The following is a 21,154-nucleotide window of genomic DNA, read 5'->3' as shown; positions in this document are numbered from 1 at the left end:
TTGTGTTACATAGGATACTTTATCCAACGAATTTTTCCGGATGCGTGCTGCCACTGGATGATTTTTTTTTTGGCATTTCTATTCATTTCAGTATGGAAAATTATTTAAGTGACAGAGCAAATTTCTCATTTCAAATCTCAAGGCGCCACTCTAATTTTTGTTCCTGTCGTGCCTTTAGCCGAATTGCCACCTCACGTTCCGAAAAGGTTCCAGGAACTGAAAGTACTTGTGTCTGTGGCCGCATTTTGTTAGCCTAATAGCGTGGTAGCCATTTTTGCAAAATAAGAAAAAAAACATTTTGAACAAACATTGCTATTTTTTCATCAATTTGGTGACACGTTCAAAAATGACTTTGCCAATTATGCTGTTAGGATAATGATTTAATATTAGTAAATGTAATTTATAATTTAACTGAAACTTTTAGGTTTTGGTACTTGCGGTTCCAGGAGCTACGAAGTTGTCGTCGACATGGTCGTTTATTAGTTTACATGAAACGTGAGATAGAGGTCAACAAGAGTGTTTTTATTGGAAAATTAAAAAAAAAAAAAGAGTAAACAACAAAGTGCTCAACAAGAGCCTATTGGTTCTGATTTTAAAAAAAACAAAAAAAAACGAACACATCTTTGGTGCAGGCAGGAAATTGGAGGGGGGAAAAAAAAAAAAAAGTAACTAACAGTGCAGATTGAGTGTTGATTCACAGCTCAGCAGTCCAGCTCCTCATCCCGTCTTGTCCTACCTGTGCAACTTCAAGTTACTAACGAAGAAAAGAGTGTTTTGTTTTGTTATTCGTGGTGATGCTACTCTTGGGACAACGCCGCCAGCGTCTGGGTGGCCTCCTGCAAGGCCGTCTGTAAGGCGGCGATGGCTTGCTGCTGCTCCTCCAGCTTGGCGGCGTGCTGACCGGCCCCATCGGCGGCCAGCCTCTCCAGCTCCTCCACCCGCCGGGCCATGAGCGAGTCCGTGGCGGCCAGCGAGTCCTGCGCCTCCCCCACCACGGCCACGTTGGCCTGCAGCTCTTCGATCTGGTAGCCCAGGGCCTCCAGCTCCTTCCCGGAGGAGGCCTTCCCGGCCAGGGCGCTCTCCTGCGCGTCGTACTGCGAGAGGAGCGACTCCACCTTGGCGCCGACGGAGTCGCCGGTCTCCTCCGCGGCTTTGAGGCGGGCCTCCAAGTCGTCTGCTCTCTTCTGCGTCTGCGCGGCGACCTCGTTGAGCTTGGTCTCCACGTCGCGGACTCCCTCGGCGGCCCGCTCCAGGCCGCCCTCCAGGGAGCCGGTCCGGTCCCCGAGGGCTTGGACTTGCGACTCGGCGGCGGACACGGTCAGCTTGAGGCTCCCCACCGTCTCTTGCACCACCGACCTGACGGACTCCACTTCCAAGGAAAGCGAGGCCACTTCCTGGCTCCGCGTTCGGAGCTCCTCCCTCACCGAGCTGATCTGCTCCCGGATGGAATCGGCGGAGGCGTCGGCGTCCTGCTTGGCCGCCCTGATCTCGGCCACCACGTCCACGATGGCGGACAGCTCCTGCTTGACCATGGCGGGGTCTTCGATGCCGCCCAGCCGGGCCTTGAGGTCGGCCAGCTGGATCTGCGCCTCGCCCTGGGCGTCGGTGAACTCGGCCACGCTGGCGCGCACCGAGCGGCTCACCTCCTCCAGGCGCTGCTCCACCGTCGTCTCCAAGGAGGAGAAGTCGCGCTCCCGGGCCTGCTTCACCTCGCCGATGCCGTCGGAGAGCTCTCTGAGGAGCTCGCTCTGGAGCTTCTGGAGGGCCTCCTCCACCCGCCGCGTCTCCTCCTCGCCCCGCGCCATCCGGGTCACGGCGCCCGCCAGCTCCGCGCGGGTGGCGCCCAATGACGACTCCAGACTGTCCACCACGCCTTTCAGAGAGGCCACCTGGTGATGGAAAGTATCCAAATATTATTTTACAGTGGGATTCATTGGCAATTTTATTCCAGGCCGGACATGGCGCCAACTACAGTTGAGGAGAACTTACACGATGGCAAATTTTATTTTTGTTGTTTTAAGTATCGGCGGCTCGTATCGGCTGCTTCCATGAGTGCCCGATACCTTAAAATAGGGAGCACATAAGCCCTACGCCAATATTTGGATAGCTTGGACATGAGCAATAGTAGTTGGCCAGGAAGTGATAATGACATTAAACAGGTTATGTTATTGTGGGAAGACTTTTTAAGATTTTGAGTGACTTTTGAGGTCGACAGAGTTGATTGACTTGCCATGCATGCAATCTGCATTCAGCGACACCCGGGGGGGGGGGGGCTCCACCCCCAACCCTCTCGGTTCAAAAGAACACCAAGTAACAGGAGCTGCTCCGTCACTTCTAACGCCAAAACGCAGGAAACAATCAACCGTTGGGTGTAGTTGGTGGCTGCCTAATGACACATGTCATCATCTCAACGAACCTGTTGAACGACGCCCTCCATTTTGCTGCTGATCTCGGCGCTCATTTGCGCACTTTCGGCGTTTTTTGCGCTGGTCTGCCGGATCTCCTCCACCACCTTCTGCACGTGGAAGGCGGCCAGGCCGACGCCTCCGATCATTGCCGCGTAGAAGAGCATCGAGAACAGGGTGCCCAGACAGCTGCCGCTCTTCTTCGCGGACGAGCGCGACGACCCATGGGCGCCCGCGGATCCGCTCACGCCGTTACTTTTCTGGGGCTTCTTCTCCTCCTGCACCGGTGCAGCTGCGGACCCGGCAGCGGCTTTCTCGCCGGCGTTGCTCTTCTGTCGGTTCTTCGCCGTCATGATCGCTGGAGGTGGACTGTGTGAAAGGACGAGTGTTGACGCGCTGCTCCTTTTTGCATTCGTGGATAGACGGAGTTTTGCTTTTTTGTTTTTTTTACTCGCTGCCGCAGCAGCGTATCAGGGAGCGAGTCGTGTCTTTTCGGGTGGCGTTTGGGACGTCCCACGTTGGACTACTGCAGGCAAAACTAGTGCAACAAGTGAAAAAAAGTACCAGAAATGATCACATACTCAATTTCTCAATTGACATTTTTGGTAGTTATGCTTTTATGCGTCATTTTAGACTTTACAATCATTATCAATTTTATCCGGAGGCGTGGTTTGGAACCAAAACACCTCCCCTCATACGTGGCAACTGGCCTCCTGCCACATCCCATAATGCCAGCTCATAGGTTTCTAAGGAACAAAAGGTTCTTGTTTTACAGTCTATGGCTAAATTGGATTATTTCAACAATATATCTTCTACTTTTGACGGTTCTTGGTTTTCCTTCAGAGAAAAATCTTGTGTTTGGATTTATTTGTGTTTACTCTTGATACTCGTGTACATGTCCTGCAAAGAAAGAAAAAGTGAACATAAAGCAAAAGTACATTGAACGAGTGAAAACTGCAGCGAAGAAAACGCTTTCAATTCTAGTGTTGTCCACTAGAGGACGCCAAACTAACGTGTACGTATAGCTACTCCCTTGTGACAACTCCAGTTCGTCTCGAATCAAATGAGAGCTAATACAGGAACTTTACGACAAATTGAACCCGTGAAAATAAAACGTATTGTTACTATAGTCATTATTGAAATGAGCATATTCGTTTATCAAAGACTCCACTTGAGGCGAGTACCTAATGAAGTGTCCCGCTAATGACACGTATATACGCATTCACAAACATTCATTGAAGGCAGTTATTTCAAGTAATCAACCATTTCTGGGGGATTTTTTTTTGAATAATCGTATTTAGAAATGAGAATAGACACGATTCATTCAAACGCATCGTCACTGTTTTTCCGAGCATAGCCTGAATGCATCACGACTGCACGCCCAGCCCCGGTGACAGCAGAAACCGCTCGCCGCCATCCAGGTGCTCACCTCCGGGCAGCTTCTCTCCGGGTCCGCTCTGTCTTGAGCCTCTACCTGGATGAGGAAGAGTACCGTGCTATGCTTTGTCTACGAGGACGACCACCTCACGCCCCGAACCCCCTCCTCCCCCTGGCCGGAAAAATGAAGCGGGAACACGGTCCAAAAAGGAGGACGGCCACATTTTGAGGCGTCTGAGTCGTGTACACGCAGAGCCGGGAAGCCAGCTAAGCAACCAGACACACGGGGGAAAGTCTCCCAGACTTCGCGGCGCCATGGCGGGGCTCATCAAGAAGCAAATCTTGAAGCATCTCTCCAGGTCAGTGAGACAACTCACAACCTGGCAGGGGGCGCTCGGCTGGCGGATACATCAGCCGTTCGACAGTCGAGCAACCGCTCGGTCCGACGTCAAGACGGCTGTTTGTCATTGTGGCTCAGGGCGGTTTGTCGGCGGCGACTGTCAACCGGCCTTTTGCCTCCTGTGACCCTCGCTGGGTTCCCCCAAGCTAGCCGGGTTAAGCTAACAAGCCAACAAGCTAGTGGGGCTAATCCCTCGCCAGGCGAAATGACAGGTTGAACCCGTCGCCCTTCGGAGTCTGATTTATTCAAATAACAATCTCAGCCGGACCGTAAACGTAACGAATCACCTAAAATATAAAACTTTCAATCATTTTATACGTGAATAGGAAACAACGTGAACATATTCCAACGTGTAATTCGATAATAGCAAGGTGCCCGTATCTTGTTTACATGCCAATTAAACTTGCCATGTCATCTCCGTATTCTACTTTAGTGGTGTCATTTAAATTCAACACATGGATCATTTTAGCACCTAAGCACCATTTTCTTCTCGTGTTTGTTTAAACCAAGCCATAAAATGCCTGCATTATTTATTCCTTTCCAGGGTTTTCTCAAGGGACTCTTCCGTCGTTGAGCTGTTGTGACGTCACCCATGCTTTTTCCTCCATCCACCTGCTGCCGATCTTTCGAAACTCTTTCTGACTTATCATCTGGTTGTGCAAATCAGTGAACCAGTTAGTGGCAAAGTTTGTACAGGAAGTGACGGCAGGAGTCGCCCCAACTATATGATCGACCCGATTGTTTGCAGCAGGTCGTCCTCGTGTTTACGTACTCACATGGACCGAGGTTATGTTGTGGGTGTCAACATGGGAGCAAACTTCCATGCAAGACTTCACTGAGGCCCGTGGGACGGACTATCGCACCCGATTTCCTCAAATAGCGGCCTCCACTCAAATAGACGCCGTCCCATCATTAATTGCAGCGTAGCACGTGAATTAATAAACACCTTACCCCTATTAGATGCCTCATTTACCTCTACGTAGCTGTGATTGCGTTACTAAAAGTTGGCGCTGTGTTAACAAAACACCTGGACATCAGGTGAGGCATCTGTAAAGCTGAAGTTGACGCTGGGGTTTAATTTGAAAGTGCTACAAAGCTGAATTGTATTCACTTTCACTGTTCAAAAGCACAATTGTTGAGCGATGGGTGGTGTGTTCTCCATTTTGCGTTTGAGCCTTTTCAACATCCATTTCATTTTTTTCTCGAGGTGAAACCTTCCCATTGTTATTGCCCTCACCACTGGTGGGATGACTATTAAGGCATGAATCACGGCTGACTGTGGGTGCACTTGAATGAATCTGTGCGTGCGCAAGAGCGATGTTTGGCAGGATGGAACTTTCTGCATCACGCTCACCTTCACGCCATTTTCGGGGTCATAACCATTCCTCGACCTTCACAGGCAACGCTGCGCGCTCTGGCAAGAATAGAATCGATTTTTTCTTGTTATATTGCGACTTTGTCCTTGTACAATGCTTCCATTTCTGCTAGTATGACTATTTACTTCTTGTAAGATTACAATGTTTCTCAAAGTATTATGTTGCTTTTGCAACATTGACATTTTTCTCTAAAGTTTAGGAATTTAGCAATTTGTTTGTTTGTATGATTAGACATTTTTTTCCTTCTAATATGAAGACATTTTTTGCTCAAAAAAATTACAGCTTTTCCCAAATTGTTTCTTCTCACAATAGTCTTCAGTCTCAATTTATTTCTCTCATCTGCAAAATTTTAATTTTTTTTGTCCATAAATGTATGAGTTTATTCCTAAATTTTGGCACTTTCTAGAAATATTTAAAACACTTAATTCTATGAAAAACATGACTGTTCTTTTTTTGTTAAATTTTCTTGTAATGGACTTTTTTTCTTGTAATATTTCTATTTTTTTTTCTCCTCAAAAATTACAACTTAGTTAAATACAAGTAAATGCAACTCTGACTTATTCCTCATTATATTCTGACTTTATTCTCTTACAATTGAAACTAGAAAATGTCAACCTTATTCTCGCAATATTCCAACTCTTTTTCCCGTCAAATTGTAATTTTTTTTTCTCGTCAAATTACGTCTCGACTACTCAGTTTGACATTACTGCGCGAGTGTGTTTTATGTGTGTGTCGCCAGCGTGCAGGTTGCCTCCGTTAAATAATTCACGGAATTGGAGAGGAATGTGACGCCGCCTGGAGGAGGAGGTGCGGTTCGCAAAGAAACTCCTGCATTGTTTTCCTTGCCTCACCGCCTCTGGACACTTTTTCTTGAGAAAATTCTTTACAACTCACCCACTTTCTTTTTTTTCGACATTCCACTGGAAGGTTACGATATGGTCACCCCTGCTTACCAGGGTGAAAAACACAGAGGCCATTGCCGTCCATTTTGTGTGTTTGCTTGAACCAAACAGCAAACCATCAGTGGACACACGCGAGGAGAAAAAAAAAATGATGGACTTTGTGCAAACACTGAAAGTGTGAAATACATCGTGGTCCAAAATGCTAATATTCATCTCACACAGGTTCGCCAAGAACCTGTCGCCCGACAAGATCAACCTGAGCACGCTGAAGGGCGAGGGCCAGCTGACCAACCTCGAGCTGGACGAGGAGGTGCTCCAGAGCCTGTTGGACCTCCCCACCTGGCTGGCCATCAACCGCGTGTGCTGCAACAAGGCCGCCATCCGCGTACGGCAACATACATTGTCAATTTCTATTTATGAATCGAGTGCTACGTGCCGTGATTGTCCTTGTGTCGCCCCGCCGACAGATCCCTTGGACGAAGTTAAAGACTCACCCGATTTCCTTGGTAAGTTGCTCAGTGGTCATCAAAGTATTTTTTTGGGGGGGAGAAAGTCACATGCATTTTTTTTTTCTTTGCTCTCTCAGACGCTTGATAAAGTGGAAATGGAAATGAGCACCTGCGATGAACCCCGCCCCCCCAACGGCCCCTCCCCCATTGCGACGGCGTCGGGTCAGAGGTGAGCTCAAAAACAAACCAAAAGAGTTGAATTTCACTTGACGCGTCTGTGTCCCGGCGTCCGCAGCGAGTACGGCTTTGCCGAGAAGGTGGTGGAGGGCCTGTCGCTGTCCATCAGCTCCATCGTGATCCGCATCGGCGCCAAAGCCTTCAACGCCTCCTTCGAGCTGTCCCAGCTGCAGGTGTACAGCGTCAACACCAGCTGGAGCCTCAGCGACCTGCGCTTTACGCGCATCCAGGACCCTCAAAGGGGCGAGGTGGGCCGAACCTCGACTTGCCGCGAAAGCTTTTTTTCAGCGTGGCTCCATCTGCTGGATGTGGTGGCTCACTGCTTGACTTGGCCACCGTGAAATCAAATTCTCATCAAGTTGAGGCTTTTTCAAGCAAATTATGGTTTTAGTGTCGTCCAAAAAATCTGATTATTATTTTCTTGCAAGAATAGCAGTTTATTACCATCAAATTGGATTTCTTTACCACTTTATTTTTGTAAAAGAAGGACTTTTTCTTTCATAAAATTATAGCCATTATTATATTATGATATTAATATAACATTGCCATTTTTTTTCTCGTAAATTTTGACCTTATTTTCGTTTTTCCTCATTAAATTATTTCATTGTTGCATAATTTAGATTCTCTTGCAAAATGTTAATCTTTCCTTTTTAATATATTGACTAGTCAATTTTTAATTGACTTTTACTTTTTTTGCGTCTTTTTAATTGCAAAATTACAACAGTTTTTTCATGCAAAATAACGCATGCAATATGACTTCTGTGCAATATTTTTATTGTGTTGTCAAAATTATGACTTTTTTTTTACATTTATGAAAACTGTCACTACTTTATTCTCTGAAATGGCCACTTTTCTCACTAAATTGTGACTTTTTTCCCCCCATAAAAGCAGGACGGTTCCCTCCGCCTTTCCCAATAATCATGCCGTAATCTCTCCGCCGTCTTGCTTGTGATGCAGCTCCTGACGTTCAAGGAGATCAGCTGGCAGATGATCCGCATCGAGGCCGACGCCATCCAGAGCGCCGAGCACGACATGCTGAGCGCGCCCATCCGCCTCATCACCAACCAGTCCAAGATCCGAGTCACGCTCAAGCGACGCGTAAGCCGCGCACCTCGCCCGTACTCTTTGATCTTCATGGGCAACTTGTCCCTCTTTCCGGCCCAGATGAAGGACTGCAACGTGGTGGCCTCCAAGCTGGTCCTGATCCTGGACGACCTGCTGTGGGTGCTGACCGACTCGCAGCTCAAAGCCATGGTGCAGTACGCCAAGTCCCTCAGCGAGGCCATGGAGAAGTCGGCGCAGCAGAGGAAGAGCTTGGCCACCGAGGACCAGGTGAAGACCGCCGACTCGCGCCGGACGCCAGACCGGCATTCATTGCCCTCATCTTGGCCTCGCAGGCGTCGTCCGCGCCGCCGCCGTCGCAGCAGGTGCGCGCGCAGCAGGCGGCGACCGAGCAGAGCGCCAAGCTGTTCAGCGCCTACGACGTGTGCGAGACGTCGCACCACCTGCAGATCACGCACCTGGACCTGCACATCTGCGACGACATCCACGCCGCGGACAAAGGTGGCGGGAAACCGGACGCTCGCGCTAGTTTGCGCCGACTTTTCTGAAGCCGATTTTTGTCTTTCTTGGCAGTGATCAACAAGAGGATCACCGGCGGAGCCATGCAGCTGTCCTTCAGCTCCATCACGCTGGACTATTACCCGTTTCACAGAGAAGGTGTGCAAGCCTCTTTTGCCTCTTCGATATGTTGTCGCGTTTCCCTTCCAAAAGTCTGACTTCATTCTCCTGGAAATATTCCCTTTTATTTTTTTAAATATTCAAAGTTGCCTCATGTGAAACGTATGTGACTGTGTCCCAGGAGACAGCTGCGCGCACTGGATGCACTACAGCGAGGCCACCAAAACCCGGGAGGGTTGGGCGCGGAGCCTCCTGGACGAGTTCAAGTCCAACGTGGAGATGCTGAAGAGTGCCGTGCGAAACCAGCCGGGCGCGGCGCCTGCCCACGGCTCACCTGGTAAACGCACTCGCAACGGCTAATGGGCGCGAATGTCACGGCGCGCACACACGCAGTGGGTTTTCTGTCCCCAGTGTCCGTTAGGGACGATGTGTATTGGCCAATTGGGCTTAGTGAGGCAGACGGACCCCAGGTAGAATGGAGCCCGCACACGCAGCCTCCAGCCCAGTGTTGTTGGTGCCTTGAGCCAGGTACCAACGGTGTGTGTGCGTGCGCACGCTTCGGTGCGGTGATACACGCCTTGCGTGAGGCTCAGCCCACTCCCCTCGCTCGCTCCCTTGACGGCGCCCCCCTCATTTTTCTGTGGTCGTTTCTCCGAAGGCAAGATCGACACGTCGTCCACCTCATCCTTCAGCCCGGCCCCTCCGAGTCCCAAGACGCAGCTCATGTCCAGCTCCGTGGTCCTCAGGATGGCCGACTTCAGCATCTACCAGGTCGGCTTTCGGCCCCGCCCCCCCCCCCGACCGCCGCGTCTCGCCGCTCTCGCTAACTGAAAATGCGGCCTTGGCAGGTGTCCACGGCGGACCAGCGTCGCTCCAGCCCCAAGACCATGATCTCCTGCAACAAGAAGTCCTTGTACCTTCCTCCTGAGATGCCGGCCATCCACGTCGAGTTCACCGAGTACTACTTCCCGGACGGAAAAGACTATCCCAGTAAGACAAAGTCCGCTCGGGCGATGTTGCAATAATGGAGCTTAATCACATAATCATGAACTCAGATATGACGAGTGGTCAAAGGAAAATCGACCATCGAAAAGTACACGCAAGGAAGAGCTGCCGATGACTCGAAGAGGAGATTTGCTAACCGGTTAGCCAGTTAGCCGCCAGCCACTGCGACACTGATTTGCTGGCGCCCACGTCACTCACCGGGCCAAGCCTCACCCAAATCAGACGCGCTCAAAATCATTCACAGCTCACATTAGGCCAAGGCAGCTTTATTTGTAGAGCACATTTAACACACAAGGTTGATTACGTACAATAACGCTTGTCAACATTTTTTATAACAATTCTGATTTGTAATCAGAGATGCAAGTAAACTTTTCTAGTTCTTTTTTTTTTCTGAAACGACATAGCTATAAATGACAATGCGTGGCAATATCAAACTTAAAAAATGAAAATACCTCAAAATGCTGGGGGGAAAAAAAAGGAAAACATTTTTTAAATTAGCATTAAAAAATACTGTTGACCAGTATAATGGAAAATGTTGTGAAAACCGAAAAAGATTTAATGACATGACACGCGGACACCTTAAGTTGATTTGATTGTGAGCATTTCATTTCCGGGCGGGCGCTGTCGCAGTCCCGTGCCCCAACCTGTACGCCCAGCTGAACGCCCTCCAGCTGGTCCTGGACCCCCGCAGCCTGGTGTGGCTCAACCTCTTCGCTTTGGACCTGCGGCAGAGTCTGGAGCAGTTCATGGAGATCTACAAGCTCAACGACTCGCAGAAGCCCGACGAGCACGTGGACATCAAGGTGGACGGCCTCATGCTCAAGGTGCGTGGCGTTTAAAAAAAAAAAAAAAAAAAAAAAAAGGAACTCAGTCGCCCAGACGGCGTGTCCACAAGTCGTCCTTCTGCCCTCGTAGCTGGTGATCCCGGCCGATCGGGACCCCTCGTGCCCGCCCGACCTTCCCCGCTCGGTCTCCGTGCAGACGTCCGAGATGGTGGCCACCAACACCCGCCACCCGGCCAACTGCACCCGCGCCCACCTGGAGGCGCTGCTGCAGGCCTTCCAGGGGGAACCCTTCTTCTCCTCCTCTTACGTCTCCTTTCCCCGCTCGCCGTCCTCCCTGCCGCTCCTCCATCCCGTTTTCCGCTGCCACGCCCACGAGCAGGACACCGGCCTGCACGACATCTACCGGGGCCTGGTGGCGCCCAGCATGGGGGCCGACGCCCTCAAAATGCCGGCCGCCGCCGACTTCTGGGCGCTGCACTTTGCCCAGTTCTGGGTGGACTACGAGGGCAAGGGGCGGCCGCAGCCCTTCGTGGAGTCCTTCCCGCTCACCGCGTGGGCCTGCCAGCCCGCCAAGCTCCTGGCGCACCGGGAGAAGCTGCGAGGACTGTCCCGGAGCTCCTCGGCCGAATCCGCCGGGCGCATGCAGAGGAAGCGGCTGCTGAAGGAGTTCTACAGCGCCGACGGGGCGGCCGCGCCCTCCCACAGTCCGTCCAACGGACTCCGTAAACCGCAATCGTTGGACAGTTTGCCGCCTTCTCCTTTGGCGGCTTCGGGCAAAGATGCCGACGTCCACGTGCTGGTGCATGTTCACAAGCACCTGAGTGCTCAGGTACGACATTCGCTTGTACGCGGTGGGAGTTCAGAAGTCGGCCTGCTATTGCGCAAAAAAAACTTACGGGAACCTTCCCGTAAATCATTTTTTTCAGTATACATGCTTTCTTATTTATCGTCCCACAATTGTGCACGACTATTTTTGCCTTTCCCCAGGTGAGCCACCAGCAGTACGTGTTCCTGATGCGCCTGCAGCGCAGCATCAAGGCCCTGCAGCAGACCTTGCAGCAGGACCTGGAGGACATGGGCGGCCTGCGCAAGGCTCCGCCCCAGCGGCCCGCCGACCACCGCCCCTTCACCGCCTGCCTGGGCCTCCTGCTCAAGAGCGCCGAGGTCTCCCTCCTCCTCGAACCCGTCGCGCGGGCGGAAGGCTCGCGCTCGCCTCTCGGCTCGGAGCCGTCGCCCTCGGAGAGCAGAGGGACCACGGAGCCGGCCGGCGAGGCCGACGGCAAGGGGAGCTCCAGCGTGGACCAAATGTTGTGCGGCGACGTCCCCGAGGCGACAGCGTCACGGGGGCCCGACCCGCTCGTCCCCGCCACCTCCACGCCGTCAAACCACCAGTCCTCGCACGAGGAGAGGACTTCCTCGGCAAAGAGCGCTGGGAGGCGGAGTTCCGGCGAAGGCGGGGAGATGGTGGGCGAGGTTTTCGCCAGCGAGGATGACGGCAAGCTTCAGGCAGGTGAGCCGCTTTGTGAGGACAAAGCTGCCGCCGCCGCCGCCAGGATGCCCCAGTCCACTTCCAGGTATTTCTTAGCGACCCCCTTCAATTCTTTTGCTTATCTGCCGCCATTCCAAAGCATATCAAACATCCGCCACTTCAATCCATCATAATGCCGGTGCCAAGGTTATAAAAATGTTAAAATACATTTTGCTCCCCCACATTTCTCAAATCATCTTTCCCCATCCAAATGAATGGGAATGCCATTAACGCCACAAAAAATTTCCCCGACTGATGAATTGGTCCAAAGTGGTGAAGATTTTTTTTTTTTTTTGACACACCACAACATTCAACATAGATATTTTTTTAAATTCTTGTCTTATAATATTATTCCCTCGACTAACCTTGGCCGGTGCCTCACGTCTTTGGTGTGATTTCACATCAGTGTGGATGTTCTCTCGTCCTTCGCCGCACTTCTGTCCTCATGTCGTCCTCGGCAACATTTCTGAACTTCCTTTTTGGGCCTCTCCGCTTTTGACTTTGGCAAGGTGCGCGTGCGTGTGTGTGCTCTCTCTCTACCAAGGAAAGGAAGTTTGTCTGTCGTTTCCGATCTCCTCAGCACCTCATCTACCAGCAGATCCACCTCCCTTTATTCCATGTCCAACATGTAAGGCCGAAACGGATCTGTGACTATCTAGCCGTGCTAATGAATTACTTGTGCGTGCGTGCGTGCGTGCGTGCGTGTCTTTGGACCCATACATAAAAGTGCATGTGCTCCTCGCATGCTTGCATGCGTCTTGTCTGTGCGTGTTGCAGAAATAGTCCGTGCAATATTGAGCTGTCTCGTCCCGCATGAAGACCGACGGCGAAAAACGTGGAGGTGCGCGTCCCACAACTGCGCGTTTGTGTGTTGCAGCGGGCGTCTGATGCGCGACCGCTCGCAGTCCAGCTTCTCGGTCACCTACAAGAACATGAAGAAGAGTCCGTCCCTGCAGTCGCTGGACAACATCTCCATTGACAGCTACCTGCTGGAGGACGGCGACGCCTACAGCCTGCTGGAAAGAGGTGATGCTTTCACTTCAGACCACCAGGTGGCAGCGTTGCGCAAGATTAAACCGTAAAGAACCCAACCGTTTTCTGCCTCTCTGTTTTTACCCGCACGCAGATGACATGTCCATCTCAGGGTTCAAGGCCAGCACGGAGAGCGCCGCAGAGGTCGCCGCCCCCGCACCGGTCCCGGAGCAGGAAGGAGGCGTGTCCCCCGACACCGTCAGCGCTGCCTCGCAAAGCATCGACGAGCCCTCCAAGGACATCGTAAGACTTCTGACGTGTTTGTTTGGCTCTCTCGCTGCGTGCGCGCGCTAAATGTGCGCGTTGTGCAGGTGTCGGTGCTGGTGCTGAAGGTCCACTCGGTGTGCGTGGCCATGGAGGCGGTGGGCGAGAGCACCGGCGTGGCTCTGGAGGTGGACAAAGTCACGCCCGTGCAGCTGGGCAACGTCAGCCTGCGGCAGTACCTGAGCAGCCGCAGCCTGGGTGAGCGCCACCGCCCGCCATTTTGTTGCCAATCACGCACTAACACAGCCATTCCCAACTACTTATTTTTTTTATCCGCAATTTAATAATTTATCTTTGTCTATCCATGCCGGCGACTAATAGTGACAGGTAGGTCAATTAAATGTTTTTCCACTAGATGGCAGAAGGGACAGTTGGCATGTATAGTTGTTTTGTGTTTTGAAACTAAGCAGGCCCACTACGATGCAGTGTTACTAGTTCTTTGCAAGTGATAAAGAATATATGGCTGTGAGCATTTTGATATGCACTGTTTCTGTCCAAATATCTGTTGCTTAAAGTGTTATATCGCACTTTGTCATAGATGCTAGTTGTAGCCTGTTTATTGCATAATGCATTGTGTGTTAGCATTAAGCTAAGCAGGCTTTTCAAGCTGTGTATTTATTATTATTTTTTTAATGGGTTAGTCTGACAGTGCACTTCAACATGAAGCCTCTTTTACTCACATCAAAGCAAAAAAAAACCCCCCCAAAAAATCGGCCCAATGACGGTGTGCCCTGAGATGTTTCCGATATAAATATATGTGTGCCTTGGCGCAATAAAGGTTGGGAGCACGGCACTAACACGCACGCTAACACACCCTGGTCATATTTACCCCGCAGGTATGGCCTGTTCAATGCCGGCTCCGAGCGGCCAAGGTAACGTTTGTGTTCACGCACCGGCTTTGGTCTGCATGCTCGCGCGCGTCTCCTGCGGGCGCCGAGGTCACGTGAGCAAAGCGGCGGCGTGTTGCGCACCCACGGCCGCGTGCGCCCTGAAGAGTTTGACGGCAATCGACGGCGCTCTCATTATACGCGACGTTAAGCCCGCCACCTGACGAGTAACGCGCGCGGCGGTGGAATGAAGTGCAGATGGCGAATCGTCCGCCTCTTCCTCGCTGCCTGACTGACTCACCCTCCTTCTCTCACATCACGCCCCCCCCCCACCCCCCAACCGCTTCATCTCGCCACTGCAGCAGCAGCAGCCGCAGACTTTGCAGTTTCAGTCGAGTGATTCTCGCCGATGAGTGAAAGCCTCTCGCTGCTTCTAGCTATCTCGCTCAACCCCCGCCGACAACCCCCCCCTGTTCTTTTGAAGCCGCTATTGCTGTGTTATTAACCCCGACATCACATGATGACTCCGCTCTCTCACGCCGAGCGTTCCCGTAGCCTCTTTCGCAGGGATCCTGCATGCATTCGATCACATGTAAAACACAATTGCGGTCAGTTGAGGGTGTGGCTTTTGTACATGGCGTTCGCCATTCTCACCATTTCATGTGCCACAGTCTGTAAGTTGGCATTAAAATACTTAGTTTTACGTATTTAAGTTTTAGTTTTTTAATGGATGGCGTATTCGTCATGAAGAAGGTAAAAAAAAAAAAAAAAAAAAAGGTCGCTAAGCACTTTGTACCGCTTTGTGGCTTCTCATTCACAAAAATCTGCTGCCGCCGCTAATCTCTGCTTCACAGTGATAATTAAACACGCCCACCTCCGCAAAGTCTGAGGGGTTGTGCAAAATCTTGCCTTTCTTTTTCTTCAATGCTTTTTTTCCTATTAGCGTCTGCAAAATAATGTTGCTCTTCTTTAAATGCGTTTTTGATAACCATAGTTGGCCGCCTCGCTTCCTTCCAGGTCCGGCCGAGGTTTGCTCGTCGCCCGCCGGGTCGCCCCGCCGCCCGGAGGTGCGTGCCCGGCTGGAGAGCGGCCCGCGCGCCGCCGCCCACTCGCCGCTGGCCGAGCGCAACGGCTTCCTGCAGCTGCGTCTGCACGGCTACCGCGCCAGCCTGCTCATGTCCACCTTGCGCAACCTGGCCCACTTCCTGGAGGACGACACGGCGCCGCAGGTGCTGCCCATGGAGATCAGCGTTCGGGACGCGCGCATACACTTGAAGGCGAGCGGCGGGGAAACTCAACGGCGCCCAAACGGAAACTTACGGCGACTTGATATTATGTTTTCTTTGCCGCAGGACGACGGCCAGCGTGACACGCCGTCCGACTCGGAGCCCATCACGCTGCACGTGGACAGCCTGCTCATCCACCGACGGGACGACGGCGCCTTCTCCGTCGGAGGTGAGACGCCCGCACGTTAGGTTTACATAACCCGGCGTTAGATAACTCTGCTGGTCTCCTCGCCCTCAGTGGAGGCGGAGGCCAAACGCTCGCCGACGCCGGACGCCGCTTTGAGTCCCGTCGCCGAGGCCACGCAGACGGCCGCCAGCCGGCCGTCAAACCACGAACAAGTGAGTACGAGGTCGTCGTGGGCGTTTTTTACGCGCGCGTCATGCGACGACGTCTCCCGCAGATGCTGATGGACGAGAACGAATGCCTGAAAGCGGAGCTGTCCCGGGCCAAAATGGCGCTGGCCGAGGTTCAGATGGAGAGGGACTCTCTGCTGCACAAAATCAACAGCCTCAAGGTCGACACCAGCTAGCCGCTCACCACGTCGATGTTTTGTTCTTAACTTAAAAATTCCTTCATGAAGCAATGCAGCGACTGAAGAAAAGTACTTGTTTTTTTAACAGCAAAATGGTGCGTGCGTGTGCGCGTGTGTGCGCGTGTGTGTGTCGTGATGTGGACTTGGACAATGGTTGAATCCAATCTTCTTAGTGAATGTTTCTGAGGAATGTCGTGGAGAAAAGATCAATTTTGCACATCATGCTCTTATGTGTGTGTGTGTTTGTCCGATTAGAATGTGAGAGCTCTTTTGTACACAGACCTGAACGGTTCCACAGTGTTGAATGTGCACGTCGGAGAGAACAAGCATTTCATTCCCCAAATGTGTTTTTATGGGTTGGGCCACTTCCCAGCTATTTTTCTAGGAAAAATGTACAGTGTGTATGCCCGCTCAGCGTCGCTTCATTGGTCTCTGTGCGTCTTTCTGCGTGGTTGGCCGCCTTCTTGATTGAACCGTGCAAAAGGGAGGATTCTTATTATGTCATATTTTGTCTGTCAAAGCTGCTGAAATGCTGATTAAAATCAAGTACTAAAAAATAAAAAATCTAATATGAAAATAGAACACCATCCACTCAGATGACTCTTTATTTTGCATATTCGTAACTTCTTTTAAAATGTGTTATATATTGAAATGAACTTTTTCATAATTAAATTGACGTTTTGATTTTGAATTGTTTTTAAGAAGCCTGCGGCTGCCCACCCTCCCATTGACGAGCGTAAAGTGGCAGCAGCTGATACGATTTGACTGTTCAGGATGTGTTCCAGCATTTTATTTTGAAGAGTCGAACAAAAGCATCGCATCCTCCACCTTGTCTTCCACGCCCAGACTGTACATCAAGCATCCGTGAGAAAGGCAAAAAGTAAGCGATTCCGCTTTCAAAATAAGACATGCAAATGACAGATTGCACGCGGTCGAGGGGTCAAAAACGGAAGCAGTCGCGTGAAGGAAGACTCCTCCTTTCCGCCTTGCACACGTTTTCACACGATGTGAAAACGAATTTATTTAATGAAATCATTTGAGTGATCTAACTCGTTTTGACATGAGAATTTCAATGAAGTCCGAATGAAAAACGCTTCAGGTAAAGCTTGAATATGACACGAACCATGTACACGGCTATAGGAACAAATAGTCAGTCAAAAGTAAGGTAAGAAGCCATCTTACCACGTATTGAAAATGAAATACGCTAAAGACTGAAAAACTACTGAATCATTCTGCATTGTCCGGGTTAGCCTTTTAGCTAGCTAACTAGCGTGTGTACGTATTAGTTAAACATGTATTGGACAGAAACGTGTCATGTACTGTAGTTTACTTTATAGTCAAGGTAACGTGTACAGATGCGAGCACATCCGATTATCTGTTCAATTTGTCAACGTAAACCGGAACTTGCGTATTTGCCACACGCGAGCTTGACATGTGTTTGCACTCAGGGGGCACGGGCCAGTGCGGAAGGTTCGGCGGAGAGCGAGAGAAGGAAGACCGGCTAGGGAAGCCTCTTCCCGGGGTGGCCGCGCACGCTTTCACCGCCAGCCTGACGTCAGCTGGGTAGGAGCCGGAGCGGAGTGGAGGCTCGCTCGGGGGAGGCCAAAAGGACTTGGCGTCTTCGCGGCGGGTTCCCCGGAGGAGGCACCGGAGCTCCGAGTCTGGATGAGCGGGGAGCACCGCGCACGGTGGGAGGGGACGCGCAGATCCCTGCAGCATCCGAGCGGGAGCACCAGCAGCGGCATGCCTCCGCGGTGAACGCAGGAGCGAGCGTGGATTGATTTCATGGGAGATTGCGCCCCTCGCTCGCCCGGCGTCGTCGTGCAGCACTCGTGTCCGGGATGGGGAAGGAGCAGGAGCTGCTGGAGGCCGCCCGCACCGGCAACGTGGCCGTGGTGGAGAAGCTGCTGAGCGGCAAGAGGGGCTTGCTGGGCTCGGGCTCCGGTTCCATTCCGCTGCCCAACCTGCTGAGGTATGTTCCAAACTCTCCACGGACGATTCTTGCCTTTGAATCAGAGAGTGCTTCTTATTGAGCTTTGAGGTTCATATCTTGACATAATAGCCCATGCAATAGTCTTTCATGTACAAAAACGCCTCTTACTTTGATGTCCATGGGAGAACAATGAGCCCTACCTGAACTCGAACCTCAAAGAGGACCGTTCAGGTGATTGGTTGCCCATCCCGCCCCTGCAGCATCTCCTGGCCGGGGACAGGTGATTCTTAACAGAGATCAAAGCATGGGTGTCTGAGGAGGGTGGGTTGGGGGCGTCGGGCTGAGTTGGAACCCTCAACTAGGGGTCAGAGTCCACCTGCAGGAGCCTTTTGAACCGTCTAATGACATTGCCCCATTTGATCGATTGCCAGATCAGCACGTACGTAATCAGCATGTAAGTAGAGGCGGTTAGCGACGTAAAATGTTACTTCAAACGCGGCCTGTGCACTTTGTGAAGGTTTTACCAGGTTTTTGTGCGTCGTGGTTGTAATGCTTCAATTCAGTTTACCGTGCTGCTCCTTCTGGTGTGCTCGCCTTGACCACCGGAGGGCAGTATAAAGCAGTCCTGCGGACACAAGCGGAGGATGGCGTCACAAAATATTAGTTGTGTTTTGTCGAGGATAAAGAATATATACCTGTGAGTTTTGTCTGTGTGTTGCGCCGCTGTTTGTGTTCAAATATCAGACGGATTAATTGGAGGATATTCATAATTTGCAAAAATTGATTTTTTTTTAAGACAAAGATGACGACAACCAAACAAGTTATTTTTCTCTTGTCAAATGTTCTGCCTGCATATCTTTATTGTTATGAATGTGAATGGACCAACAAAGTAATTTTATTCATTACATATACACTATATCTTTGAATGAATTTGCTGATTAATCCGTTATCGGAATTTGACTATGCCAGATATTGGAATGGACATAAAAAAAAAAGCTTCCTGTACATGTGCACGTGGGTGGGCCGTGTCGCTTTCCCATCTGAAGGCCTCTCTCTGCCGAGCAGCATTCCCGAGTCATGAGGTGTGAAAGCAGTGCGAGCGCACAACCAGAAGCGCCGCTCGAAATCCATACGGCCATGATGTCATGATTTGTTTCCTTTCGGGGGTGATCTCAACGTGTTGCGAAAACACGGCGTTGTCATTCCAACGTGCAAACTTGGACTCGGCTCAGAGATGTCTATCGGAGTTTAATGCTGTTGTCAAAACACTGCTGTTATTGTTCCGGTGCGGATTATGGTGGATTCGGGTGGCAAAAAACATGTCTCAAAGTTGATGTTTTTGACACACCTCAGCGATATTGTTCCTGTGCAAGAGCTAGGTTCCAAAAATGGGTCACAAAGTGGTGTTGAGTTAGAAAACATCAGTGTTATTGTTCTGCGTGAATGCCAACTTTCAAGAATGGGTCTCGGGTTGGACATTAAAAAAAAACAAAACACCTGCTACTGTTCCTGTGCAAATGCAAGCTTTTAAAAATGAGTCTTAAAGTGGATGATTGCTAAACGCCAGCGTTGTTGTTCCTTTCAGTCTTCATGTAGTCTTTTCAAAGCTCGTTATTGTTCCAGCGCATACGTTAGCTTTTGAAAATAGATCTCAAAGTGGGTGTTTTTGAAAGTGCCTACATTATGGTTCTTGTGCAAATGCTAACTTTTAAGATCAAAATGGCTGTTATTGTTCCTGTACAAGTGCTAACTGCAAAAAAATGGATCTCAATTTGGCTGTCATAGAGAAATACCGGCGTTACTGTTCCTGGTCCAATGCTAACTCTTAAATAGCTGAATATTTGGGGTCATTTTCACATCAAATCTCTCGTAGTGTTTTTTTACCTCCTCATTCATGCGCCAGTAGGACTGCGAATGAGTCATGACGACGTGCAGATGTTAGCTTGTCGCGTTCAGGGAAAGCCCGCGCTGTTAGCGCTCTTTTTTTTTTGCCTCGCCCTCCTCCTCCTCCTCCTCTTTTGCAAACAAACAAGCTTTAAGTGAGTCCCCCGAGAAGGCGAGCTCTCACACTCCCGTTCGCCCGTGTTTGTACTTTTGACTCACCGGGAGGCGGGGGAAGGGCAAACGGAGCTAAACGAACGCAAATAACAGGAAGAAGTCTTCTAGGTCCTGTGTCAGGCCCGTCTAATCTACAGGCCGGTGACCCTGCGTAACATCACGCATTCCACACGGCCCGCCTGATGGATGAGGCTAGAGCTGCTGTCATGGCGAGAGGGAAATCCTCCAGGCCCGACCTGACGGGACTTTTGTGGTTTTAAAATTGGCAAGGAAGACGTTTGGAAGTGGAAATGTTGAACTTAACGACCCGATTTTAATTCATACTGCAGCCCGTTTTGGCAGCAATCTGGTTGGTGTCGGAAAATGAATGCGCAACTGAAGTCCATCATCCAGGCTCGAAGACACATCACGACCTCAGGAAAACCCCAATGAGCTAAAATCAGCACTTCATGCCCGTCGTGGCGTTTGTCGGATTATTACGACAATACACCTTTTGAAGCACGTTTCCCAGCAACCTTTTGCTGATGGCGCTAAATGTGCAGTTATCCTCTAACTAGCTTCGGCTACGCCAGATGAAACATGGGATGGATTCATCTTTTCTTAAAACGAGGCATCAAATATTCATCTGCTGCTGTACTGCTCAATGAAAAATGGACCATTAATCATCCACCCGACCGCACATCGGTCTCGCCGAATGCTGAGAGTCGAGAATTTGCGCTGATGTTGTTGTAATGATCGGCTAAAATGACAAGACGGGCATGATAAATTGATTTTGGGTCGTGGAGGATTTTGTGTCACTGGGGTTGTGTCTTTGTTAAGGCTGGCTGAATCACTTCGGTTGCAGATTAAGACAGGCCCAAAAGGTTTGCTGCCTAAACGGGCTGCTGCACTAATCCCAAAAAGGGTGTTTTCATCAGCTGCTCTGACTGCCTCCGCTCGTTGGTCAACAGTCATCACAAGGCTGGACTCGGTTTGTTTTGATGCATTTGTTGACCTCAAAGCCTCAGACCCGTCTATTTTACCGCGGGAAAACCCGCTTTCCTCAGCGCCGCTACCCGTCTCCAGAAAAGCTGCTCA

The 21,154-nt window shown here is 50.7% G+C and overlaps 3 protein-coding genes and 1 long non-coding RNA gene across 10 annotated transcripts in view; 3 read left to right on the top strand and 1 right to left on the bottom strand.

Annotated features, from left to right (window-relative positions):
• Positions 1–501: 501 nt before the first annotated feature.
• On the bottom strand, positions 502–3,917 carry ckap4 (cytoskeleton associated protein 4). Its single transcript, XM_086022430.1, has 3 exons — positions 3,835–3,917; positions 2,417–2,943; positions 502–1,889 (listed from the first exon to the last, which is right to left on the bottom strand). Exons 2-3 carry the CDS (start codon positions 2,756–2,758, stop codon positions 798–800), a joined length of 1,434 nt encoding a protein of 477 aa, XP_085878556.1. The 5' UTR covers positions 2,759–2,943; positions 3,835–3,917; the 3' UTR covers positions 502–797.
• bltp3b (bridge-like lipid transfer protein family member 3B) lies at positions 3,525–16,668 on the top strand. Of its 4 annotated transcripts, none has more exons than XM_086022389.1 (24): positions 3,525–4,141; positions 6,683–6,845; positions 6,928–6,966; positions 7,047–7,138; positions 7,205–7,394; positions 8,104–8,244; positions 8,311–8,478; positions 8,544–8,709; positions 8,782–8,865; positions 9,008–9,163; positions 9,485–9,597; positions 9,675–9,816; positions 10,462–10,655; positions 10,747–11,445; positions 11,604–12,190; positions 12,689–12,772; positions 13,022–13,170; positions 13,271–13,419; positions 13,488–13,638; positions 14,277–14,312; positions 15,285–15,544; positions 15,620–15,722; positions 15,792–15,892; positions 15,955–16,668. In XM_086022389.1, exons 1-24 carry the CDS (start codon positions 4,098–4,100, stop codon positions 16,081–16,083), a joined length of 4,140 nt encoding a protein of 1,379 aa, XP_085878515.1. In that variant the 5' UTR covers positions 3,525–4,097; the 3' UTR covers positions 16,084–16,668. The 4 variants fall into 4 exon arrangements, with proteins under 4 accessions (XP_085878515.1, XP_085878516.1, XP_085878517.1 ...); XM_086022392.1 differs by lacking the exon at positions 3,525–4,141 and adding an exon at positions 4,288–4,394; XM_086022390.1 differs by lacking the exon at positions 14,277–14,312 and having other exon boundaries at positions 3,526–4,141.
• Positions 4,340–5,138, top strand: LOC147126418 (uncharacterized). Its single transcript, XR_015084761.1, has 2 exons — positions 4,340–4,457; positions 4,727–5,138. It is a non-coding gene; the product is annotated as an uncharacterized LOC147126418 (long non-coding RNA).
• A 281-nt stretch (positions 16,669–16,949) lies between the features above and the next one.
• anks1b (ankyrin repeat and sterile alpha motif domain containing 1B) overlaps positions 16,950–21,154 on the top strand; it is a 50,574-nt gene continuing 46,369 nt past the window's right edge. For 2 of the 4 annotated variants that reach the window (XM_086022394.1, XM_086022393.1), the window contains exons 1-2: positions 16,950–16,966; positions 17,535–18,058. In XM_086022394.1, coding sequence (XP_085878520.1) covers positions 17,928–18,058 — 131 coding nt within the window. In that variant the 5' untranslated portion in view covers positions 16,950–16,966; positions 17,535–17,927. Of the gene's footprint in view, positions 16,967–17,534; positions 18,059–21,154 lie in introns of those variants that run through there. The other 2 variants (XM_086022396.1, XM_086022395.1) reach the window with 1 other exon arrangement.

The sequence above is a fragment of the Filicampus tigris genome, chromosome 22 (assembly GCF_054856515.1).
Source record: "Filicampus tigris isolate MCC_2025a chromosome 22, RoL_Ftig_1.0, whole genome shotgun sequence".
NCBI classification, from domain to species: Eukaryota; Metazoa; Chordata; class Actinopteri; order Syngnathiformes; family Syngnathidae; genus Filicampus; species Filicampus tigris.
This window is presented reverse-complemented; position numbering and strand designations above follow the sequence as displayed.

What these genes read in the sequence shown, in the direction of transcription:
- ckap4 (XM_086022430.1), bottom strand. Translation starts at nt 2,758, where the DNA reads ATGACGGCGAAGAACCGACAGAAGAGCAACGCCGGCGAGAAAGCCGCT. An exon ending in TGGAGGGCGTCGTTCAACAG is followed by an intron (nt 1,890 to 2,416) that starts GTTCGTTGAGAT and finishes TTCCATCACCAG; the next exon opens with GTGGCCTCTCTGAAAGGCGT.
- bltp3b (XM_086022389.1), top strand. Translation starts at nt 4,098, where the DNA reads ATGGCGGGGCTCATCAAGAAGCAAATCTTGAAGCATCTCTCCAG. An exon ending in AGGACCCTCAAAGGGGCGAG is followed by an intron (nt 7,395 to 8,103) that starts GTGGGCCGAACC and finishes CTTGTGATGCAG; the next exon opens with CTCCTGACGTTCAAGGAGAT. An exon ending in GAGTCACGCTCAAGCGACGC is followed by an intron (nt 8,245 to 8,310) that starts GTAAGCCGCGCA and finishes TTTCCGGCCCAG; the next exon opens with ATGAAGGACTGCAACGTGGT.